We start from the raw sequence: 24,638 nt of genomic DNA, 5'->3' as shown, positions 1-24,638 counted from the left end.
ATTACTATAATGCCTTGTTGTAAACAGGATGCATGTTTTGGAATATTTTTATTATGTATAGGCGTCCTTTTCATTTCTATTGTGGAGTAACTACAATGTTGTTGAGCGATCCAGGTTTCTCCCATCACAGCCATTAAACTCTGTATATGTTTTAAAATCACCATTGGCTTCATGGTGAAAACCCTGAGCGGTTTCTTTCTCTCTAGCAACTCAGTTTGTAAGGACACCTGTATCTTTGTAGTAACTGGGTGTATTGATACACCATCCAAAGCCTAATAACGTTACCATGCTCAAAGGGATATTCAGTTTCTGTTTTTTTTTTTACCCGTCTACCAATCGTTGCACTTCTTTGCCAGGCATTGGAAAAGCTCCCGGCTCTTTGTGGTTGACTCTGTGCTTGTAATTCATTAATCAACTGAGGGACCTTACAGATAATTGTATGGGTGGGGGGTACAGAGATGGGGTAGTCATTCAGAAATCATGTTAACCACTATTATTGCACACAGAATGAGTCCATGCAACTTATGTTGCTCCCAAGTGGCGCAGTGGTCTAAGACACTGCAGCTCAGTGCTAGAGGCGTCACTACTACAGACAACAGACAACCTGGTTTGAATCCAGGCTGTAAAACAACCGGCCGTGATAGGGCGGCGCACAATTGGCCCAGTGTCATCCGAGTTTGGCCGGCGGGCCATCATTGTAAATAAGAATTTGTTCTTAACTGACTTGCCTAGTTAAATAAAGGTATAAAAATAAATTTTTAAAAAGTGATTTGTTAAGCACATTTTTACTCCTGAACTTATTTAGGTAACAAAGTGGGTTAATACATTTTATTTTTCATAAATTTGTAAACATTTATATCATTTTCTTTTCACTTTGACGTTATGGAGTATTTTGTGTAGATTGGTGACATAAAATCCCAATTAAATCCATTTCAGTGTGAAAAAATCCAACGGGGATGAACACTTAAAGCTACGTGAAAGTTCTGTCCTGTCTTCTGGTTTCTTTAGGATGCTTGGCTGTATCACCTGTCAGTGGCAGCGGGCACCACTTTGGGCAAGGTGGGCACAGAGTTTGAGCAGTTGGTGGGCAAACTGCTCAATGTGGAGGGAGAACCAAGTGAGTGTCATACTGCTCTTCCTGACTTTTGTCTGATTCAGTATCTCAACAGTTAGTCACTTTCAACAGCTGAAGAGCCTGTAAAGTCGGGCGTGCAAGACTTCTCCTCAGTATGTCAATAGTTTGGACTGCGCTTTCCTAACTTGCTATTTTTCTCTTGCTCTTTCGTTCAGACTCTCAGAGCTGGAGACACCCCATGCTGTGTTTCAGTAAAGAGGGTCTGGTCTCTGCCCTCACCACCCTGCCCTCTCAGGCCCTGCAGACTGAGGCCATCAAGTTGTTTAAGGTAGGATACACACACACACACACACACGCACACAAACACTCACGCACACACACCAACAGACATGTACGCGCAAAGAGAGTTGGTTAGCATTGCAGTCGTTTGACAATAAATGATATTCAAAGAGCTATGTCCGTTTTTTCCAAGGACTCTCTCCTCCTTTCTCTTTCTATCTCCTCTCTCTCTTTCTGTCCCCCTCTCTCCCACTCTTCTAGACATGCCAGCTCTTCATCAACGTGGCCATCGATGCTCCAGCTATTGACTACCACGTGTCCCTGGCCCAGAGTGCTTTGCAGGTGTGCCTGACCCACCCGGAGCTACAGAACGAGTTATTCTGTCAGCTCATCAAACAGACAACCAAGAGACAGCCCCAAGGGCAGCCCTGGCCCTTACAGGTACACATACACACTCTTGCACCATCCGGGGGCAGCAGGAGTACATGAAAAACGACATACAGTCCACACCTGACAAACACAATGGCTTGTGGCGGCCATGAATAGATTGTTGCGAATGCGTTAAACTGTAGCATGCAGAGTATGTATTTGAATATGAACTAGTGAACTGCAATGGATTTAAACAGAGTTTGCCCTTATCCACTGAGTGTACAAAACATTAAGAACACTGGCTCTTTCCGTGACATAGACTGACCAGGTGAATCCAGGTGAACGTTTTCATCCCTTATTGATGGCACTTGTTAAATCCACTTCAATCAGTGTAGATGAAGGGGAGGAGACGGGTTAATGAAGGATTTTTAGGCCTTGAGACAGTTGAGACATGGATTGTGTATGTGTGCCATTCAGAGAGTGAATAGGCAAGACAAAAGATTCAAGTGCCTTTGAACTGCGTATGGTAGTAGGTGCCAGGCGTACCGGTTTGTGTCAAGAACTACAATGTGGCTGGGTTTACAATGCAATATTAGGAAGGTGTTCCGGATGTTTAGTATACGGAGTTAACAAATCGGAGTGTATGTGTGTATGGTCTTATACAGGGCTGGCAGTTCCTGGCTCTGTGTGTGGGTCTTTTTCTGCCCCAGCACCCCTTCCTTTGGCTGCTGCAGGTACACCTTAAGAGGCATGGAGACTCAAGGTGAGCACCCACACACGCACGCATGCAAATTGTCCCTAGTCTGACTTCCTAGTCGCTCATTTGCTCACCCAACCCTGTGTTTACCTGCGATTTGACTGTACTTTCCCCTGTGTCTCTCTCAGAACAGAGGTGGGTAAATACGCCATCTACTGTCAGAGGTCGGTAGAGCGGACACAGCAGAAGGGTGAGCGCCAGGCCAGGGCGTCCCGTATGGAGATCCTGTCTATCCTTCTCAGGAACCCATACCACCACTCACTGCCCTTCAGTGTACCTGTTCACTTCCTCAACAATACATACCAGGTACAACACATACGCTCTCTACCAGTTGGTGTACACAGGGAGAGAGGCACGGGTGTGCATGCTTGGGTTGCCGAGCTAACCGGTAATTTACCAAAGTTAACGGAATCTTCTGTAATTTTGGTAATTAACAGGTCATATATGGCAGTCTATGGTGGCTTTGGTCATTTATACTTAAATCACTTTTTAAACTCTGCAACACTTTCAGCTATTTACTTTTTTTCACAACGGCCACCAGTTTGGTATCAAAACATTTACAACAAAGACATTTGACGTGGTAAAATATATCAAATATATTTTGTGCTGAAACCCTCATATTAAACACCAGTGGTTTTCACAAAATAATCTTATTTGATTATTTTATATATTCTACATGTGATAAGGCCACACAGTGAGATAATTACAGACACCTGTGATAATCTGAAGTACCCAAAAGGCAACTAGATGTAATCTGATAAAAAAAATAAAGTTTCAAGTAATATACCCTCCCTATGCAACCCTAGTGCGCACACACACACACACACACACACACACACACACACACACACACATTTACAGTGTATTTACAGTGCATTGTACCCCATACAGGTAGTGGGCTTTGATGCCTCTACCACAGTGGAGGAATTTCAGTGCAGGCTGAACCAAGACACAGGCATGAGGAAAACTGGTCAATCAGGCTTCAGCCTCTACACGGACGACCCTACTGGACGAGAGCTGGAGCACTGTCTACAGGGGGGCATCAAGGTCAGACTGAATAGCTGGCCGCGTTCACAGAGTCAACACACAAATAAAATGAAGGAGTTTTCTCCACTTAAAAATGTGGGACAATATCTGCTGTGTTTATTAGAAAAGCACTTAAAGGGTAATTCCGCCACTTTTCAACCTCATATTCATTGTCTTCAGCACCATACCAGTGTCTACATATGTAGAAATGGCGTGTTTCTATGATCGGTGGTTAAAAAGATCAGATTAAAGGTCCTATAAAATGCTTCTCTATGCTTTTCTCCAGAGTTTCTAGCCGGAGGGAGGGTATTTTCTTGCTCCCCACGTCAACGCGAATCTCTTTGCATTTGAAAATCACAGTTTTTACAATGTTTTAACTTTTGATCATGTCATCGGGCAGAGCTTCTTAACCTGATATTTGTTTGTCCGAAAAATTTGTCCAAAAAAGGTGCCGTTCACATATGTAGACACGGTTATTGTGCTGAACAAATTGGTTCGAATGGCCTTTTCAGGGTTCTTTATTCATTTTTTTCCCCCAACAAAGCCTTCATCACAAAAGTTGCATGTCTTCCTCTCTCGCAGATCTGTGACATCATCTCCAAATGGGAGCAGGCCTCCAAGGAGCAGCACACGGGCAAATCTGAGAACACCAGGACTGTCAGGCTCACCTACAAGAACAGGTAGATTTGACACTTTACATTCACATACTGTTTGTATGTAGAGATCTCATTCGCCACCAGTCAACCTTTTGTAACACTCTACCTGTGTCTGGGTGTGGGTTTGCAGGCTCTACTTCTCTCCTCAGGTGAGAGGTGAGTCCGAAAGAGAGAGGCTGCTCCTGGTCTATCAGGCCAACGAGGCCATCGCAGCAGGACACTTCCCTGTCAACAAGGAACTGGCTCTGGAGATGTCTGCCCTGCTTGCCCAGGTCTGTGACGTCCATATGCCTACTGTACATCATCACATAAGTTATACACATCATTGGTGTCTTTTCTCTCTCCTCACTGTCTGCCCATTGTAAATGACGTATCATCTATTCTGCCTTTGTCTATGTGTTGAATGGGGATTTTGCAATTGTATTGAATGCCATTGCAGTACCCCTAGCCTGGGTGTGAGAAGTTTGCCAACTTGTCATTGTCTCACCTTGTTTTGAAAGTAAACAGTGTATTCAGAGTTGTAGAATATAGACAGGTTTAATGGGAACCTTTTAAAGTATTCCCTGTCAGTCGTGGACATTAGACGGTATCGCACTGTAAAGCCTAGTGTCCCCTTTTTTAATGTTAATGTCATTGTTTTTGGTCTCAGGTGGAGTTTGGAGATTTTGAGCGTCCGTTCTCCACCCCAGCCAGCCCCAACTCAGCCCAGACCAAGTCCAACCAGACCCTGAAACAGGTACTGGAGAGGTTCTACCCAAAACACTACCGCAGGACATCCACTGAGGAACAACTCAGGTAAGCTGCTAGAATGTGTTACATTATACAGACCTGGGTTCAAAACCGTTTGTCTGGACTTGTTTGACGCAAAGGAACCAATAGAATAGTTTTAAAAGTGCAAAGCCCGACCATATGACACTCAGGGCACGCTAAAGCAAATGCTAAAAGTATTTGAAAGATTTCAAATAGTATTTGGACCCGGGTATGATATTATTTCCTTCTTTACCCAAGTTTCACACACCTCTCGAAGGGTAATTATTACTCTCTCTTGGTCTGATTCAAATACTTTCAGTTATTTATTCATCCCCCTCACACACACTCTGTCATTGATAAACTACCCTCTCCCACCCCCCCAGGCAACTGCGCCAGCGTCTGTCCACCCGATGGGCATCACTCAGGGGTCGAAGTTCATCCGAGTGTGTACGCATCTACCTGACTGTGGCTAGGAAATGGCCCTTCTTCGGGGCCAAGCTGTTTGAAGCAGAGGTGTGTGTGTTTATGTACTGGACAAAGACTAATGATTTTATTTAAAAATACTTCCACATACACATTTAAATATTTGTTGACATTTCAGATGACCTCATTATTGGCCACACTGAGCATTGGGTTTTTTCTATGACCTGCAACACACGAAGAGACAATGTGGTGGTGCACACATTAATATTGGCTCTTTTAGAAACAAAAAACACCACAGAAATGGCTGTGTGTGTGTGTGTGTGTGTGTGTGTGTGTGTGTGTGTGTGTGAGAGAGAGAGAGAGAACCAGCTGGACAATATACTGCAGGTACACACTTAGCCTTACATAGTACAAGTTAGCCTTTATAAAAAGCCATGATTTAGTCAGCAGTGTGTTTTATCGTCCAATATCAAATCAAACTTTATTTGTCACATGCTCCAAATACAACACCTTACTGTGAAATGCTTACTTACAAGCCCTTAACCAACTGTGCAGTTCAAGAAAGAGTTAGTAACATTTTTACCAAATGAGCTAAAGTAAAAAATTAATTAAAAAGCAACACATTAAAAGGCTCCTTAACAGCTTCTACCCCCAGGCCATAAGACTGCTGAACAATTAATTAAATGGCCACCGGACTATTTACACCTCTGTAGCGCCTTATAGTCAGATGCCGAGCAGTTGCCATACCAGGCGGTGATGCAACCGGTCAATATGCTCTCGATGGTGCAGCTGTAGAACTTTTTGAGGGTCTGGGGACCCATAGCAAATCTTTTCAGTCTCCTGAGGGGGAAAAGGTTTTGTTGTGCCCTCTTCACGACTGTCTTGGTGTGTTTGGACCATGTTAGTTTGTTGGTGATGTGGACACCAAGGAACTTGAAGCTCTCAACCTGCTCCACTACAGCCCCGTCGATGTTAATGGCGGCCTGTTAGGCTCGCCTTTTCCTGTAGTCCACGATCAGCTCCTTTGTCTTGATCACAGTGAGGGAGAGGTTGTTGTCCTGGCACCACAAGGCCAGGTCTCTGACCTCCCCCCTATAGGCTGTCTCATCATTGTCGGTAATCAGGCATATATATGTGTTCCTTGCATTGAATGAAGATGTTAACCACCTATCACTCTTTCTCTGTGCTCTCCCCTGATTTGTCTCTCTGACCCTGTGATCGTTCAGTCCATCACGCCCTCTCCTGAGCAGGGTGCCCACCTGTGGCTGGCAGTGCATGAGGATGGCATCAGCGTGCTGGAGCACAACTCCATTGTAAGCATTTCTACTACCATCTTTTCATCTTTTGGTTTATGCATGGTTTCCTGTGGTTTCCCACTAGTCTCTCCGCTCACTACGCCCATCACTCTCCATGTTCCCCTTTACTGTGTAGAAACTGCTGGTGTCCCACCCTTATAAGAACCTGATGACGTTTGGAGGCTGCAATCAGGACTTTATGCTGGTGGTAAGCCAGAGCATTGGCAGTAATGCTACCAAAGACAAGCCCACAGAGAAACACCTGTTCACTATGGCCACCTCCAAGGTTAGTGTGTGAGGCACACAAGAACACACTCTCCCTATCCTGCTCTCTCTCTCTTCTTTACTCCCTTGTGCACTCTCACTCTCCTACTCTCTCTCTCTCTCTCTCTCTGTCTCTCTCTCTGTCTCTCTCTCTCTCTCTCTCTGTCTCTCTCTCTCTCTCTGTCTCTCTCTCTCAACAGCCATTTCCGATTTCAGAGGCTCAGGTGAACTATGTGCAGGTAGATTTGCACTTATGTAAAGAGGTGAAAAGGTTCTGTTTTGTTTTGCAGAACAGGGAGATGACCCTTCTCATCTCCAGTTACATCAACAGTGCCCATCAACAGAAAGCCGCCACCCACCACCTCTCTGCCCCTGCCTTGCTGGTGGCTCAGCCTGTCAATCTCAAGAGCAAAGAGCTAAGGAGTAAATCACCACCAGCGGCAGGCAGACCTAGCAAGGCACCTACTCTCCTGTGATCGCCCTTCTACAAGCTGCAAGAACAGCTACATACATTTATATCAGGCCAGGGGATCAGCGGAGTACGTGGAATCAGGGTTGTGTTCAGTAGGTACGAAATGGAGTGAAACAGGGGGGGGGGTACAATCTTAACCTGTCCAATAAGAAACAGCCATTTACTTTTCCCATTGCAAAACGTTTTGACACGTTGTGGCATAATGACGCCACCCAGTCTCGTCTCTGATCACGTGACAGGGGACTGACGAACTCCAGTGCAGAGACTTATGGCATGGTACAGTGGGTACATGGTACAATGGTCCATAGTGAGCTTTTTCTCATCCCTGTGCACTTTAATTCATCCGCTGTAGATTAGTCTGTTCGCTCACCAAAGAGCAAGGTCAGTGTTATTTATTGACAGACAGCCTTAAACTCTAAAGCCTTCTCTAGTTTAAGCTTTTCAGTATTTTCTATTGCTTGTTTTCTATTTTTTGTAACTTTGTACACAGTTTACTTCCTGCCTTTAAACTTTTGTACCTCTATTATTATAATAATAATTTGGGGGGTGCTTATATTTGTCCTGTTACACACTAGTGTGTACTCCAAATGTTTTTTGTTTGTTGCATATCCCAACTCCCCATTAGACACCCACAAGGAGTGGGGTCACGGCCAGGGTCGCCGTTGTATAGCGCCTCTACATATTTTTCTTCTGTTTCTACTGCGGCCTATAATGCCAGTTTCCAACAGAGGACCTTTTTTTGTTGTTCATATTTCTGGGTGTGAAATAAGGTAAAGGAAACCAACACGATCAGCCTATGATATAGCCTTAAGTTCAAGTGCCATGTAGAACAGGATTATTGAAAGGACATAGGATGACGTTGGGGTTGCTGTTTTAGCCAACTGGCCCACTATGGTTGGAGTGGAGAGATGAATAAGCTTCCTTCGTGCGAAGTTGGTTGCATGGACAGTACAGAGATTGAGGAAAGGGAGTGGTGTAAGTGGCTAGTTTGTGGAGACGTGGGAAAGAATGCAATGGAAGTGATTGATGCACATGATTGGGTAAGTGGAAGTGACACAGTACAGTATTGAGAAAGACCGCTTTATGAGTAGTTGGTGTATTAAAAGTCCAATATTTCTCCAGCAAGAATGTTGCTCGGACTGTCTGAGAGTGGCCTGAGTGAGGGGCCTAATGGGAGGGAAGTGTAACCTTAAAACCAGCTTTTATTGACAGAGATGAGGGCAAACTCTCATTGTTATTGGTCTATTAACTTATCTCGCCTGGTGATGTCGATTGGCGGTCCAAAATTCCACCCAGTCAAACAAGCTGAAATGTCAGGCACCTTTTTTAAACAGCCCGTACACTAAAAGGGCATTTTCACAATTTCACAGTATTATTCCAACCTTTATAGTGTGGAAATATATATCAAACACAGGAAAATCATGTTTTAGACTGCACTGCCCCTTTAAAAGATGGTCGAGCCCTATGAAGTGGTGAGGAAATACTGCATCAACTTCAAAACTCCCTTGCTAGTTATACAATCACGTAACTAAGACATTTGCTGGAAAGTAACTTCAAAATGATTTATTTTTTTGTTGAATAGTCATGACTGGTTTAAGATATCTGTCTTAAGATGGCGGTGACGAAGGATATCATTGCTGCATTCCAGTGAATTTCTTAACTAAATGATTGCATCACTAGCAAAGGGATTCTGAAGTTGCATTATTTATGGGCTCCCGAGTGGCGCAGCGGTCTAAGGCACTGCATCTCAGTGCTAGAGGCGTCACTACAGACACCCTGGTTTGAATCCAGTCTGTATCACAACCGGCCGTGATTGGGAGTCCCATAGAGTGGCGCACAATTGGCCCAGCGTCGTCCGGGTTCGGCCGGTGTGGGCCGTCATTGTAAATAAGAATTTGTTCTTAACTGACTTGCCTAGTTAAAATAAAATGTATTTATTCTGAAGTTTGGCAATGAGGATGAAAACTAGCATAGTTTAGCCAGGGAAAACCAGCTCGGGCCAGTTGCACATGTGCGCCAATGCACACTAGGCTAATTCAGGAGACTGCGAAAATGTTGCTTAAAAAGTTCAGAGACTGAAACAATTTTTAAAACATTATTATTATTTTTTACATTGAACCTTTATTTAACTACACTGAAATGAATAAATCAGATGATTTACATTTAAGGAGAGCGAATCGACATTACAATCCTTAAATCAGCTTCAACTGTCAACAGTAAAACAAAGCCTTAAAACAATGTCAGAGTGAACCCTGAACACAGAAAATGAATGGTGATGTCTCTACCGGACACCACTCGATCACCTCTTGGTTACTGAGTGGCCTGTTGGGGGAACTGAAATGGTCCAAAACTCAACCTGGATTACTGGTAGGTGACCAGTGACCGCCATGTTGTTTTCACTTGTCCTTTCAGTCCATCCAGGATGAAGAATGAGGAAACTACTTACCAGTATTCAGTATATGTGTTGTGGGCCTGGGGGGGGGGGGGAGGTAAAGGAGTGCAATTTTTGTATTACAGTGGAAGGAGGGTGTGACAGTTGACAAATTGAATTTAAACCAAAGCACGACCCATTTGTTCCATTTTGCTTCACGTTACTATGAAGTTGAACTGGAAAGCATATGTTTAGATCAGTATGATCATTCATTAGAATCTGAACCCATTTTGAGCTGTATGTTCCTTGTTTCTCGTGCGTGTTTTGCTGTTCATGCTGCGTGTCATTCCCAAAATACAAGCTTATACTGTATGACTTAGGTATTTATTTTGATATGCCATACATTTTTATAAATATATGTAGAATGCATCTTTTAAAATGGTCATTATTGTACAAATATTTAAATAAACGCCATTGCCAAACGGACACCCTTGGAGTTGTGCTACAGACAGGCATTTGGAATCCCCACAGAGATGGTCCAGGGTTAACCGACTGCCTGCCGCCATTTTAAACAGTGTAATTCTCCTATTAAAACAGACTTATTTTTAAAAAAAAATTAAAAAACTGTTCCAAAATATATCTCCCAGTAGTATTGACTGTTGTTCTCTCTTTGGCTGATGCTGTGGAGCTTTCAATAGGGCCTGTCGGGGAACTGACACACCCTCATTCCAGGAACAGTGGGCGGAAGGGGAATATCTGACACCCAAACCTGTCTAAACTAGTTAGAGAGGTACTTTGTGTTGCTTAGGAGAGGAGAGAAACAGTAGAAGGAGGAAGAGTTTGGAATGGGAAACATAGAGAAAACAATTTGTAATGACTATTGAAAATAGCAAGTATTAATTTTTAAGGCTATTTTTGTATATTTGTGTAGTATTTTAGTTTTTGTTTTAAGGAGTAAGAGAAACTCCAGTGAGAAAGGAAATCCTTCGACAATAAGTAATGTACCAAATGCATGATTATAACACTTTGATAGACAGGTGTCCAATTCATTGGTTAATCGATGTTGACACCTGGAAACATCCAAAAATGCTAATTATTTGTAGCCATACTGCTAGTAAAAGAATAATCTCCAGAACCAAACACCAAACCCAACAATGTGAGTAAGCTGAGACAGGTTTTCAATAGTTAGCTTCTGGTGTTCATAATGTGGAAATTATCTCTTGCCCTGCACCTTTCAAATGCAACAATCGTAACCCTTGTCAATCTGGCTAATAATCTCTCTCTCAGATGTAGATATACTATTCAAATCAGATGTTATTTGTCACATGCGATGAATACAACAGGTGTAGAAGACCTTACAGTGAAATGCTCACTTACTTAACCCACAATGCAGTTTTAAGAAAAGTACAAAAATATAAATAAATTAACAAATAATTAAAGAGCAGCAGTAAAATAATAACAAGGCTATTTACAGGGGGTGCTGGTACAGAGTCAAGGTGCGGGGGGACTGGTTAGTTGCGGTAATTGAGGTAATATGTACATGTAGGTAGAGTTATTAAAGTGACTATGCATAGAAAATAACAGAGAGTAGCAGCAGTGTAAAGGGGGGGTGGGGCAGGCAATGCAAATAGTCTGGGTAGCCATTTGATTAGATGTTCAGGAGTTTTATGGCTTGGGGGTAGAAGCTGTTTAGAAGCCTCTTGGACCTAGACTTGGCGCTCCGGTACCGCTTGCCATGCGGTTGCAGAGAGAACAGTGTATGACATGGGTGGCTGGAGTCTTTGACAACTTTTAGGGCCTTCCTCTGACACCACCTGGTATAGAGGTCCTGGAAGGCAAAAAGCTTGGCCCCAGTGATGTGCTGCAACCCGTCAGGATGGTGCAGCTGTAGAACCTTTTGAGGATCTGAGGACCCATGCCAAATCTTTTCAGTCTCCTGAGGGGGAATAGGTTTTGTCGTGCTCTCTTCGCAACTGTCTTGGTGTGCTTGGACCATGTTAGTTTTAGTGATGTGGAAGCCAAGGAACTTGAAGCTCTCAACCTGCTCCACTACAGCCCCTTCGATGAGAATGGGGGTGTGCTCGGTCCTCCTTTTCCTGTAGTCCACAATCATTTCCTTTGTCTTGATCACATTGAGGGAGAGGTTGTTGTCCTTGCACCACACGGTCAGGTCTCTGACCTCCTCCCTATAGGCTGTCTCGTCGTTGTCGGTGATCAGGCCTACCACTGTTGTGTCATCGGCAAACTTAATGATGGTATTAGAGTCATGCCTGGCTGTGCAGGGAGTACAGGAGGGGACTGAGCACGCACCCCTGAGGGGCCCCCGTGTTGAGGATCAGCGTGGCGGATGTGTCAACATACAAGTGTAAGTAAAAATTAATGCAAGTAAGTTCGAAATTGTGCTACTAATGCACATGATGGCACAAACACGTCTCGTAAAAAGAAAATGTGTTTTTGTTAGTCATCTTTTGGAAATTGTAGAAATGAAAAAAATCCTTCAGAAGTTCCAGCTAGGCAGGCTGACCTTAGTTAGATAATTAATTTGCTAGCAATCATACAGTAGGGATATCTTAATAATTATATATTTAATATAAATAGACATGCACTCTTAATTGACTGTAGCGCATATAAAGCACCCACAAGCTACCGATGGCTGAAAACACAACGCGAGACGAACGAGTGACGAATATCCAGCCAAGGGTGGTCCATTTAAATATCATTCCTTCCTCCCTCGCTATACTCGTCATGATACGACATCAGAAGTGTCCACTTAATTTGTGGGCTGAGGGGATAGGGTGTCGTTTAAGTGTTTGCACCGCAGACAGGGTCCTGAGTTTTTAGGGCACTATGGTGCATAGAGAGACTGGTTAACTACAATTCTACTGATACCTTAAGGTGTTTGACTTGACATTCTGACACCAACAGGTCTGATAAGAGAGCAGTAAATACAGTTTACCATCCTGAGATGGCATGCCTCACACAAACTCAGTCCACCTCCTGGTTAGTAATAGCATAGAGAATTATGTGGACCTAAACTTAACAAACAGGGCTGATGTGATGCCAAACAGTTTCAGAGCCGAGGTTGACTAACCACATCCATTTTATCCAGAGCAATAAGGGATAAATGCCTTGCTCAAGACAGATGTTTTTTTACCTATTCAGCTTGGGGATTTGAACCAGCAACCTTTCGGTTACTAGCCCAATGCGCTTAACTGCTAAGCTACCGAGTGCCCCATGAAACAGGTGGTGTCATATCTACACATAGGCCCTTCTCAATCGACTGGCATGAAAATACATTCTCAATGTAAAGCAATTTATATTAATATTAACACAAGCTCAGAGATAATAGATCTTTCATAAACAATTCACACATTCAAGCGTTCATGGTCATAGCTCATCTGTATGTATTGAATATACCTGGAAAAAATACAGGCATACTTTCAAAAGCCCCCACAAAAAGTATCAATGATCCCATGATAGTAAGGTCTATAGAGACCAGACACTCAGTAGCATTTCTAAGTATGAGTATAACAGATACTGAACGTGTGACTCACATGGAGCAGAGACCAGAGGTGACCACGCCCTATTGAGTCTTTTCACCTTGGGGAGAATAACAAAACTGTCTCTGAATGTAAACAAAGTGAAATCAAACCATAGTTGACTTTTCTACTGGATTGACTGACATACTCAGGACTTGTGGACAGTGGGGTCAGAAAGAGAAATAGGGGCACTACAGAGGAACTATAGAGAAGATGGAAGCCATTTCCACATAACATGGATTAGCAGTCCTGTTTGGCAACATATCCAAATACACACCCAGACAATTAGTTTGTACAGTGTTCAAACATGTCTGAAGTACATAATGTGTGAAAACATGCTCAGTGGTTCCCGTTTCTTCACTGCTTGAGCTCAGCTGGGATCAAGTCAGAGATGTGTAAATGTGCATGGCTGAGGTTCAGAGAAGTGCCATGACCAATACTAGCCATACAATTATGTTTAGGGGTAACAATGTTTACATATACTTAATATAAATGCCTACATGCAACAATTTCTACGATTTTAGTGAGTTACAGTTCATAAAGAAATCAGTCAAATTAAATAAATAAATTGTGTTTATCTATGGATTTCACATGACTGGGAATACAGATATGCATCTGTTGGTCACAGATACCTTAAAAGAAATGGACCTCAGGATCTCGTCATGGTAGTTCAGTGCATTCAAATTGCCATCGATAAAATGCAATTGTGTTTGAAGCTTGTCTGCCCATACCATAACTCCACTGCCACCATGGGCAACTCTGTTCAAAATGTTGACATCAGCAAACCACTCACACCCATGAAGCTATACACAAGGTCTGTGGTTGTGAGGCCGGTTGGACGTACTGCCAAATTCTCTAAAATGGTGGCTTACGGAAGAGAAATTAACATTCAATTCTCTGGCAACAGCCCTGGTGGACATTCCTGTAGTCAGCATACCAATTGTATGCTCCCTCAACTTGAGACATTGTGTTTTGTGACAAAATGGTATATTTGCTACATGAGGTTTATTTGATTAAATAGAAGTTTCGTAATATTTAGCTTGTGTACTGATACAGGACACTCGACATCCTGGCAACTTTGAAAAGATTAGAGTTGTCGAGATGCCTATGCATATTCACGTGGCTAGTAGCTCTCCACTGAATACAGGCAGCTAACACCCCTCAAATATTCCAACAAGATGTATCCACCAATCCAAAGAGGAATAGGCAGGCGCTTGACAGCCCTCCATTCTGCTCTGGACAACAAATCCCTATTGCTAGGGTGGCGACAGACAGCATTAAATACAGTTTACTTTGGAAGTTTACACACTTAGGTTGGAGTCAATAAAACTCATTTTCAACCACTCCACAATTTTTTATTATAGTTTTGGAAAGTTGGGTAGGACATTTTTCCAACAATTGAGTATGTCACTATCACAATTCATGGGTTAGAAGTTTACATACACCAAGTTGACTGTGCCTTAAACTGTTTGGAAAATTCCAGAAAATTGTCATGGCTTTAGAAGCTTCTGATTGACTCAAATTATATTAATTAGCCTATTGGAGGTGTACCTGTTGATGTTTTTCCAGGCCTAACTTCAAACCCAGTGCCTCTTTGCGTGACATCATGGGAAAAAAAAAAAAAAAAAATAGAAATCACCCTAATCCTAAAAAAATAAATTGAAGACCTCCACAAGGCTGGCTCATCCTTGGGAGCAATTGCCAAACACCTGAAGGTACCACGTTAATCTGTGCAAACAATAGTATGCAAGTAAAAAAAACATGGGACCACGCAACCGTCATACCGCTCAGGAAGGAGACACGTTCTTTCTCCTAGAGATGAAAGTACTTGTGTGAAGAGTGCAAATCTATCCCAGAACAGCGAAGGACCTTGTGAAGATGGAGGAAACAGGTACAAAAGTATCTAGTGACAACCTGAAAGACCACTCAGCAAGGAAGAAGCCACTGCTCCAAAACCACCATAAATTTGACTACGGTTTGCAACTGCACATGGGGACAAAGACTGGCAATATGTTCTCTAGTCTGATGAAACAAAAAAAATAAAACCGTTTGGCCATCGTTACGTTTGGAGGAAAAGGGGGACACTTGCAAGCCGAAGAACACCATCCCAACCGTGAAGCACGGGGGTGGCAGCATCATGTTGTGAGGGTGCTTTGCTGCAGGAGGGACTGGTGCACGTCACAAAATAGATGACATCATGAAGGAAAATATATTGACGCAACAGTCAGGAAGTTAAATCTTGGTCGCAAATGGACAATGACCCCAAGCATAAAGCTTGGGGTCATAAAATAAAGTGGCGATCCTAACGGACCTAAGACGGAATTTTTACTAGGATTAAAATGTCAGGAATTGTGAATAACTTATATGCATTTGGCTAAGGTGTCTAAACACCACACACCTCTAATCTGACTCTGCACAGTAATTTTCCATTGAGACACCTTACAAAAAGTAGTACCTGGCTCAAATGCTAAATCTCTTGGCTGAAGAAGAAACGCAATTGACAAATATTTAAAAAAAACAAGATCCATTTTAAAATCCACACTTTATTAAAAAAAATCAAAAACACAAAGTTCATATGAAACCGTACAACCTGCCGGTTCTGTTCTACCTGATACTAAAATTGCACCTACCTGGTGCCCCAGATCTAAATAAGTCCCTGACTAGTGTGGAACATTTTATTATTGAAGTGAAACTGGCGTTTATGTCCAGAGTCAAGTTTGCGGGATCTACAGCATTCAAACATCTTCATTTAAATCAAAAGGTTACACGGTTAAAGCAACAGCTCATAAATAAAAATGCTGGGAAGTAGTAATAGTGCTAAATAGATTTGACCAATCCTTTCCAAAACGGCATCCCTCAAGTAACAATATTAAACACAATTGCAAACAGAATGTTATATAAAAGGCACTATACAAGGTGTTAATATTTCAGCGTAGAACCAGCTCTGTGGTTAATTTTTGTCTACATGGCCTCCATCTCTCTGGGCTGAAAGACACAAGCAACAAAACATCAGGCATCATCAGGGGGCAATTGTTTTTTTTCCAACAGGTTAGTACGGTTTTGATGATCGTAAACTAGTAATGATAGAGAGGGTTGCATTAATAAAACCATGACCACTTTACACATTTCAAGCGTTTAAAAATCAATGAGAACTATTGGACCACTCACCTCTGCTTTGCTGTACCCCCGCTCTCGCCTCCTCGCAAGGTAGAGGACCAGCAGTCCGGCGGCCACGGCCAGGATGACCACCACGATGACGGCGATAACTCCCCCGGTCAGCCTCTTCATGGTGAAGGTGGGGCCCTCCTCGTCTACATAGTACACCAAGATATCCTCCATCTCCAGCTTCTGACCGTCCACACTGGGTTCAAACTTAGCCTGGTCCTTGAACAGTGGCAGCACCTTAACCTGGGAATAGTCACAGGTTAATCTGGGTTTTGACAAAGTTTATTTTAACTGGGAAGTCCCATTGAGGTCAGAAGGCATCTTTCCAACCTTGATCTTTGTTACTTTAGTGAAAGCCCAAAGCAAAGAGAGGTCATGGCTTACGTCTTTCTCCATGTAGTAAGCCATACGAGACAGGTCGGCCTTGCGGTCTCCCTTCTCCTTCTTGACATCGACAACGATCAGGCGAGCCTCAGGGTCGTACTCCACCTCCTTCACAAAGGTCTTGTCAAAGCTGTAACGGTTCTGGATGGCAGTTGCTATGGCACTGCATTAGGACAAAAGTTCAGTTATTCCACGCAGCAACAATTTCCAAGTGCTGTAATATTAATTCTAGAAAAATAGACAACTACTTACGCCTGCAACTTGGCAGCATCCACAGCGTTGTTCACTGGCTTGTGCTTGAGCTCCAGGCGAACCCAACTAGGAGAAAGGGACAGGGGGTAGATTAGATTTAAATACCTGGTACAATGGCTTAGGCTTCAGAATTGAGATGAAGCCTATCACTCTTTGGCATCTCTACCCTTCATATCTCAACTTACTCATCCTGCATGTATGGTTCACATGTGTAGCATAGGCTGTACGGCAAGGCCAAAAACACATCTCGCATGAATGATGCAAACCCTTTATTCTAAAATGCATGAGAAGTTACAATACACGATAGGCACTTACTAGGTCTCCACCAACTTCTCACACCGAAGGCTCTCGTCTCCCTTGTCGGTTCTGCGCACGCCAGCACTGTTGACACACCAACACTCCTTAGTGTTATTGCACTGCTTGGCCCGGAAAGCACCAGTGGTCTCACAGTCTGGGTCGTAGATGCCATCGTTGTCCACAAAGGCGGTCTTGTCTGGCTTTCCTCCGGTACGAGTGGACAGGCCTTTCCTAGCACGGTACATCTCTGCCTTCATCAGGAAGCATTTGGGGACCACTGACAGGAGAGGGATAATAAATATTGAAAATAGCACCATCCAGGGAGTGACACTTTTCTACCCATGAACACAGACTGTTGTTGCAGTATTCGAAACAGGAAGTATATAAAAATGTCCAATGCAGTCATCGCAATATCAAATAATTTATGGCTAACAAGTGTGTTCAATTAAATGGTCAAAATAAATAAATAGCTTCTTAGGAAAGAGCAGTTTCTCAAGAATATAGCTACAACGGTCTGGGAGTGGTGAAAACTGAAAAGTCTTTCTTGGCAGAGGTCTTGAAAGCAGGAATCGTTTGACGACGGTGGGGGGGGGGGGTTGTCAAATGGTGGAAAGTTTAAGCCGCACACTGGCTCGAGGTCAGAGGTCAAATTAAAGTGAAAAAGGGTAAATGATCAGTTCAGTTCAGAGCCCGAGGCTTGCACTGATAAAGATTGCACTGATAAAGATTAGTGACAGTAGGAGTGACGTTTTGAGAAAGTGGACACCTGCCTTTAAACTGATCCACATGTGGTTTCAGGGTAGCTGAAAATGAGTTGGTGCTGTGAATTCTGAATGTAACCTGAAGTGGTCTTGTGAAAGTTGCTTGTGTTTCTGCCGGTCAGAGGGAATGGTTACTGCAGTTGACAGGATTGATTACTGGAGCAGCCATAAAATGTAAAAGTGGACCAACTGAAGGGGAATATTCCCAGTGTTTGTGATGCTCGTCGTTTGGTGCGATGCAGACTGGGTGGCGTGAGCAGTGAAACGGAAGTCTGTTGGATCTTTTGAGTGTTGATGTTGAGTTATTGCCCGACAAAGTGATGCAAGGATATTTCAGTTATCCCATACAAGCTTTTGTGCCAAATCCATTACGTTGTTACAGGTGTCAAGGGGGAGGGATCCGGAGAGGATTTGTGAGTAAATCTGTGCCAGTACAGAAGGATACGCTTCAGTAAGATTTGCTTTTTAGCATTCAAAGCAATGGTTATCAACTGGTAGCAGCTGGAGAGAAGTATTTGGGTGTACGAGATTTGAGGTGAAATCTAAATTTGTCACGTGCCGAATACAACAGCTGTAGTAGACCTTAGTGAAATGCTTACAAGCCCTTAACCAACAATGCAGTTAAGAAAATACCCCCCCCCCCCCCCCCCAAAAAAAGATAAGAACAAATAAAGAGCAGCAGTAAACAATAGCGGGCTATATACAGGGGGTACCGGTGTCAAGGTAATACGTACATGTAGGTAGAGTTAGTGACTGCATATGCAAATAGGTCAGAAGATTTAGTGTGTGTGTTGGTGGCCCATCCTTCCAGGCCGTTGGCCTGAACTGGACCAGACAGGTTTAAAATAGTGGAATAGGGTGGTGGGTTATTAATGTGTAGGGTCAGATGGCAGGGTATCCCCCTTTTCACCAAACAAAGTATAAAATAGTAATAACCTAGTAGGTGGTGGTAATGCAACATGTATTGGTTGCCAGCCACAGTGAAACAGCAAAGAGGTTTGGAACTTGTTTGGCAGGCCAAAACAGGCTGAATTATCAGGCCATCTTGTCAAACGTCTCTTACAAGGGCATTGTCATTTTAACCGAGAGAAAAATCATGACTGCACCTTTAAAAAGTTCCAAATATTAGATGAGCGTGGCCTGTTATTGATGAGGTACTTACAGTTAGAGCAGTTCAGGTTCTGCATTTCACCAGTTCCCACCATAACGCCACACTGACAAGGGGTGCCATCACATGTAGCCCACTTGAAACTCTCACATGTGCCTGTGGAAGACAAATTAAACCCGTCAAGTCTACATGAGGCTAACCGGTGAAGTAATTGACATGTCTGCTAGAAAAATAGCCATTATATGCTAGAACGAAGTGACAAATGAATCCCCCTGGAGGGTGTAATTAAGCCTACAGGTAGAGAACTCGAACCGGTTACACAACAGACCGCTCTTTGCGCACCGAAACTGATGGTTTGAGTGTAACTAAAATTCATACAATTACGTCATTGTAATATTTAAGCAAACGGTGTTATACCGAAAAGCTTGATTAGACCTGGCTGTCTATATGTAGGCAGTTAAGAGCAGAGGGCAATACAATTACCCACGCAAATTATACGTTTTAGCCAACGGCCTCCAACTTTTGAAAGTTGGCTAGAGGTCAGGGCTACCGTAAACATTACTATATGTATTTGTTAGAAAACAAAATGATTAGAATACATTTTCCTTGTTAAAAATACCTATTTTAAAAAGCAACTTACATTGAGCTGATGCACCCACTGCGAAAGTCGCAAGAAGAAGTGCAATCCAAATCTTCATAGTTGAATTTGAGAAAAACCGAGAAAAAAAATGGAGTAAACACCTGAACGACACAAGCGTACTCTCTTCCTCACAGCTACCGCTCGTTCAACCAGTTTACACACTCCAATGATTCCTAGTTCACCAAACGAGCAACGGTATGTCTGCTACACCTGTTTCAACGCTTTCTGGAACAACGTTGTAACGTCTATTGCTATATGATGCTGTAGTTAAGAATCGCTTGATTTATAAGAAAGGTCAGTCTCATGACGTCAGCTAATTTACATAATGGGAAAGGGGTGTATGGGGTATTACCTGGCTCACCTTTTTTTCCCGTCTTGACCATATTAGGAATCAATCAATCTCTCTCTCTCTCTCTCTCTCTCTCTCTCTCTCTCTCTCTCTCTCTCTCTCTCTCTCTCTCTCTCTCTCTCTCTCTCTCTCTCTCTCTCTCTCTCTCTCTCTCTCTCTCTCTCTCTCTCTCTCTCTCTCTCTCTCTCTCTCTGTGTGTGAGAGAGAGAGAACGAGAGAGAGAACGAGAGAGAACAACATGAGTCAAGGGGGAGGTCTGTGCCAGTACAGAGGGACATGCCAACAAGTGTTATATGTTTCAGTAATATCGGCATTTTAGCATTCATAGCAATGGTTAGCAACTACCACAGGGATGGAATGTTTTTGTGGCAGAATATATGTATATATATATATATATATATAATCAAACTAATAGCAATGAAAAATAAGATGAGGTAATTAGAATATCTAGGCTTTATTGGTAAACTGTTTTGAGAAAATAATCAAGATTTGTAAAAAAAAGCATACATTTATTTCCCCTACAATGCTCATCCCCTGCTGTTCTCTTCTACACATACCTTGCAAAATACCAGTTGTACAATAAGTTTTCAAACTACAGGCTTCATTGTTGATGTATATCATTAGATTCAGTATCATTTAAACAGCCCAGGTAAAGTTTTCACACAAAACTGAACCAAAGCTTGAAACAACACTGATCAGTTTTGCTGATGTTACTGACCCAGTCTCCACGGTGATGACTAATTTGTCTATGAGTCACATTTCTCAGATGCATCAGTAAATGCAGTGTGGAAAATTATTTACTGATCCACCAGTGAAAAATGTATTTCGACATTAAATAGAAATATATTGTACAACTATTGTACAGCATGAATAATCATGATATTTTTCTGAAATACGATAATATCAAAGCTTTTTATTTTTACTCTATTCAAGTGATTGTTCCACCTGGGAATGGAACTGATAAACCAGACAGGTAATTTCCCTTTAAATGGCCTTATTAACACAGTAGACTTACTTTATTACTTTATTACTTTATAACCGAGCATATATTATCTACCTGTAGCCTTTATCTCACCACACAGCTGATTAGCAGGTCTACGAGTGAAGCACCTGCAATGTATCCACAAAGCATCTCAGAGTAGGAGTGCTGATCTACGATCTGTCCTGATCTTATTCATTATGATCTAAAAGGCAAAAACTGATCCTAAATCAGCACTCCTACTCCTACTATTTGGACTCCTGGGGCCGTATTCACAAAGCGTCTCAGATTAGGAGGACTGATCTCAGATCCGTTTTGCCTGTAGACCTTAATGAATAAGAAGAGAGACCTGGTAGCCTAGTGGTTATAGAGTTGGGCCAGTAACTGAAAGGTTGCTAGATTGAATCCCCGAGCTGACAATGTAAAAAGCTGTCCTTCTGCCCCTGAACAAGGCAGTTAACCCACTGTTCCTAGGCTGTCATTGTAAATAAGAATTTGTTCTTAACTGACTTGCCTAGTTAAATAAAGGTTAAAAAATATATACTCTGAGATGCTTTGTGAATGTGGGCCCTGATTCCTAGAGGCACATTCTGTATAGTTTATGCAAAGGCCTTCCTCTGAGAAAACAATAAGTAATCATGATAAATGTAGAATGAAACCCAAATGTAAAATGCCCACATCATATAATTGTGAACTATTCTCAGTAGAATAACACTGTAAAACTCTAACACTTCGTTACAGATGAACCTATCCCGACCAGTGTTCCTTGTCTATTTGACTCTATCCCTTTACAGTGAGGAGGACAAATTAATGCCTCAGGGGACTTGTCCAGTTATTGTGAGAGGAATGATACATAATGAAAAATATGGGTGTTCCCCTTCTCAGCGGTTTAAGATGTCAGAGGGCTCTCAGGTATGTTAGAACTCCTATTGTTTTGGGTCCCTCTGGGAGACAAGAGACAGGAGTGGAGGAACTGGCACACAGCCTGGGTAAGGAAGGAGGAGAGGACACGGTCACATCCATCTCAGAGAGACGGAGAGACACACACCTTACAGCCGAGAGAAGTCTGCACTCTCAGCCCCAATGAAAGCCTCATAGACTCTGAGAATATAGAACAATATGCGGTGAGTTAATCTCTGCTATGATACCTGTAAATGTCTGATGTCCTTTTTGAGTCATATACATATATTTTTATGCAAGTTGTTGGTGCACTCTGACTTTTAGACACACAAGGGTTTCTAAAGGATACATTTTGGAAAGGTTCCTAATTGGTCGTTTCATACTTATTTTCTGTGATTTAGAAACATTTTTGATGGTCATTTTAATAACGTATTGCCAAATTCTTCATGTGCTCCGGTGTCCGTGACACTGAGCAGGAAACCCAACATAAAGACATTGTCTGATGACACACTTTTCCCTAGCAAGGTGGACGGAACATTTTCAAAGGCAATCCTTACATCGATTGATTTAATAACATGGTCTATGATGGCTGTGATGTTAGGGTTGTTCTGATGTAATGTACTTGCGATTGTATCTTGCTATATATTTTTCATCTTTTACTTTAAGGTCTCAGGGCACCACTGAAAAGGAGAACCTGGTCTCCCCTGATTAAATCAAAGTAAATGCACATCATTGGTCCTTGACCATATAGTCTTCTAGATGTTTTAACAATCTATACCCGTTCTTTGGTACTCAGTAAACGTATCCGTAACTGAAGGCAATGGTAAATGCATGTCTCGTTCACCTTCATTTGCCAAGTTGTGATATAGATCATTTGGGTTTCAACATTGAAACTGGAATGTTGTATTAGAGCAATTACAGTCTAATAGATTTCAACTTGAACCATTTCTGAACCTGAAAACAAATAGCCTACACTTCATGGCCCAGTAACTTACCCATAGAGTACAGTGATACTGCACCTAATGTTGAAATGTAGGGGTTTGGTAAGAGGAAAACATGACCTTTTAGTTCACTGTAACTGCATACCTTTACTGTGTAGAATAAGGTCCTCTGGGACTTACAGTAGACTGTATTTTTATGTAAAACAACTCACCACCACCCAGGTTTATACGTATGGAGCTCTGTCACCACAGGCCTCCACACGGACACACACTAATTGAACCTGGCCTAGAGGGAGTCTTAGCATTTAGCTTGTAACCCAATCAGAAAACAGGGATTATTCTTGTCAGTTTCCTCTATTCAGTGGGATATTGTTAGGGGACTTGTATTTCCAACCCCTCTGGACTTAGACGTCTCACCTATTTGGAGGCTCAACAATACAGTCAAGGACATTCTTTGCACAAACAATAATGGATTCCAGTTCAGTGTCCTTTTTTTTCCTTCTAAGGTTGTTCATTTTGTGGACTAATCAAAGAAACAGCAGTTAATGCCAAATGATTAGTAAAAACATACAGTAGCAGTCAAAAGTTTGGACACACCTACTCATTGTCACGCTCGTCGGAAAGGACGGACCAAGGCGCAGCGTGAGTTGAGTTCCACATCTTTTATTACTGTGAAACTTAAACAAACTACTACAACTGTGACCGCCATAGTGCACAAAACACTAACACAAACAATATTCCACAATGCAGGTGTGAACAGGGACTCCTTAAGTATGATCCCCAATTAGAGACAACGATAATCAGCTGTCTCTAATTGGGAACCATACTCAAACCCAAACATAGAAATATAATTGACTAGAACACCCCTTAGTCATGCCCTGACCTACAACACCATATAGAACCAAGGGCTCTCTATGGTCAGGGCGTCACACTCATTCAAGGGTTTTTCTTAATTTTTACTATTTTCTAAATTTTAGAATAATAGTGAAGACATCAAAACTATGAAATAACACTTATGGAATCATGTAGTAACCAAAAAAGTGTGGCTACTTTGAAGAATCGAAAATATAAAATAGCTGTTGATTTGTTTAACACTTTTTTGGTTACTACATGATTACATATGTGTTATTTCATAGTTTGATGTCTTCACTGTTATTCTACAATGTAGAAAATAGTAAAAAATAAAGAAAAACCCTGGAATGATTAGGATTGTCCAAACTTTTGACTGGTACTGTATACTCAAAATCACGTTTTATCACCAGATAATATCAAATACTTTTTTGGAATATGTCTTGACAAAATTATGTATATTTCCAACCCAATTATGAATAGCAGCAACCTCTATAATTTTGTTTCGTTTACTCCCTGTTTTATCCCATCAATGTTGAATAATATTCCGGTTATAATTGGATAATAATATCAGTACCTTTTCACTGATCTCTTGTGGTGGGATGATTCTTGTCTCAAAAATAATGTTAAGGTCATAGTAGACCCTGCACCATTGTTTGGAGTGGAAGAGGGTTACGCAAACAAACAAAAAGGATCCCCACAAATTTAACAAATTCCCTACCACCATTAAGCAGAAC

General features: G+C 42.2%; 2 protein-coding genes across 3 annotated transcripts in view; one reads left to right on the top strand and one right to left on the bottom strand.

The window, feature by feature from the left end:
* plekhh2 (pleckstrin homology domain containing, family H (with MyTH4 domain) member 2) overlaps positions 1–10,221 on the top strand; it is a 70,439-nt gene extending 60,218 nt beyond the window's left edge. For both annotated transcript variants that reach the window (XM_021608248.2, XM_021608243.2), the window contains exons 18-30: positions 1,009–1,117; positions 1,291–1,403; positions 1,616–1,795; positions 2,389–2,486; positions 2,609–2,786; positions 3,372–3,527; positions 4,089–4,186; positions 4,293–4,434; positions 4,812–4,957; positions 5,296–5,425; positions 6,562–6,648; positions 6,767–6,916; positions 7,185–10,221. In XM_021608248.2, coding sequence (XP_021463923.2) covers positions 1,009–1,117; positions 1,291–1,403; positions 1,616–1,795; positions 2,389–2,486; positions 2,609–2,786; positions 3,372–3,527; positions 4,089–4,186; positions 4,293–4,434; positions 4,812–4,957; positions 5,296–5,425; positions 6,562–6,648; positions 6,767–6,916; positions 7,185–7,370 — 1,773 coding nt within the window. In that variant the 3' untranslated portion in view covers positions 7,371–10,221. The remainder of the gene's footprint in view (positions 1–1,008; positions 1,118–1,290; positions 1,404–1,615; positions 1,796–2,388; positions 2,487–2,608; positions 2,787–3,371; positions 3,528–4,088; positions 4,187–4,292; positions 4,435–4,811; positions 4,958–5,295; positions 5,426–6,561; positions 6,649–6,766; positions 6,917–7,184) is intronic.
* Positions 10,222–15,801: 5,580 nt separating this feature from the next.
* Positions 15,802–20,198, bottom strand: LOC110527082 (tumor-associated calcium signal transducer 2). Its single transcript, XM_021608241.2, has 7 exons — positions 19,884–20,198; positions 19,298–19,399; positions 17,393–17,651; positions 17,078–17,143; positions 16,826–16,988; positions 16,445–16,684; positions 15,802–16,261 (listed from the first exon to the last, which is right to left on the bottom strand). The coding sequence occupies exons 1-7, from the start codon at positions 19,939–19,941 to the stop codon at positions 16,238–16,240; spliced, it is 912 nt and encodes a 303-aa protein (XP_021463916.1). The 5' UTR covers positions 19,942–20,198; the 3' UTR covers positions 15,802–16,237.
* Between the last annotated feature and the right edge of the window lie 4,440 nt (positions 20,199–24,638).

This window comes from Oncorhynchus mykiss, chromosome 1 (assembly GCF_013265735.2).
Source record: "Oncorhynchus mykiss isolate Arlee chromosome 1, USDA_OmykA_1.1, whole genome shotgun sequence".
In the NCBI taxonomy this organism is placed as follows: Eukaryota; Metazoa; Chordata; class Actinopteri; order Salmoniformes; family Salmonidae; genus Oncorhynchus; species Oncorhynchus mykiss.
This window is presented reverse-complemented; position numbering and strand designations above follow the sequence as displayed.

Coding starts and splice junctions, on each gene's coding strand:
- LOC110527082 (XM_021608241.2), bottom strand. CDS start 19,941: ATGAAGATTTGGATTGCACTTCTTCTTGCGACTTTCGCAGTGGGTGCA. Junction 19,400..19,883: donor AGTGGGTGCATCAGCTCAAT/GTAAGTTGCTTT, acceptor TGTCTTCCACAG/GCACATGTGAGAGTTTCAAG. Junction 16,685..16,825: donor CTTACTACATGGAGAAAGAC/GTAAGCCATGAC, acceptor GACTATTCCCAG/GTTAAGGTGCTGCCACTGTT.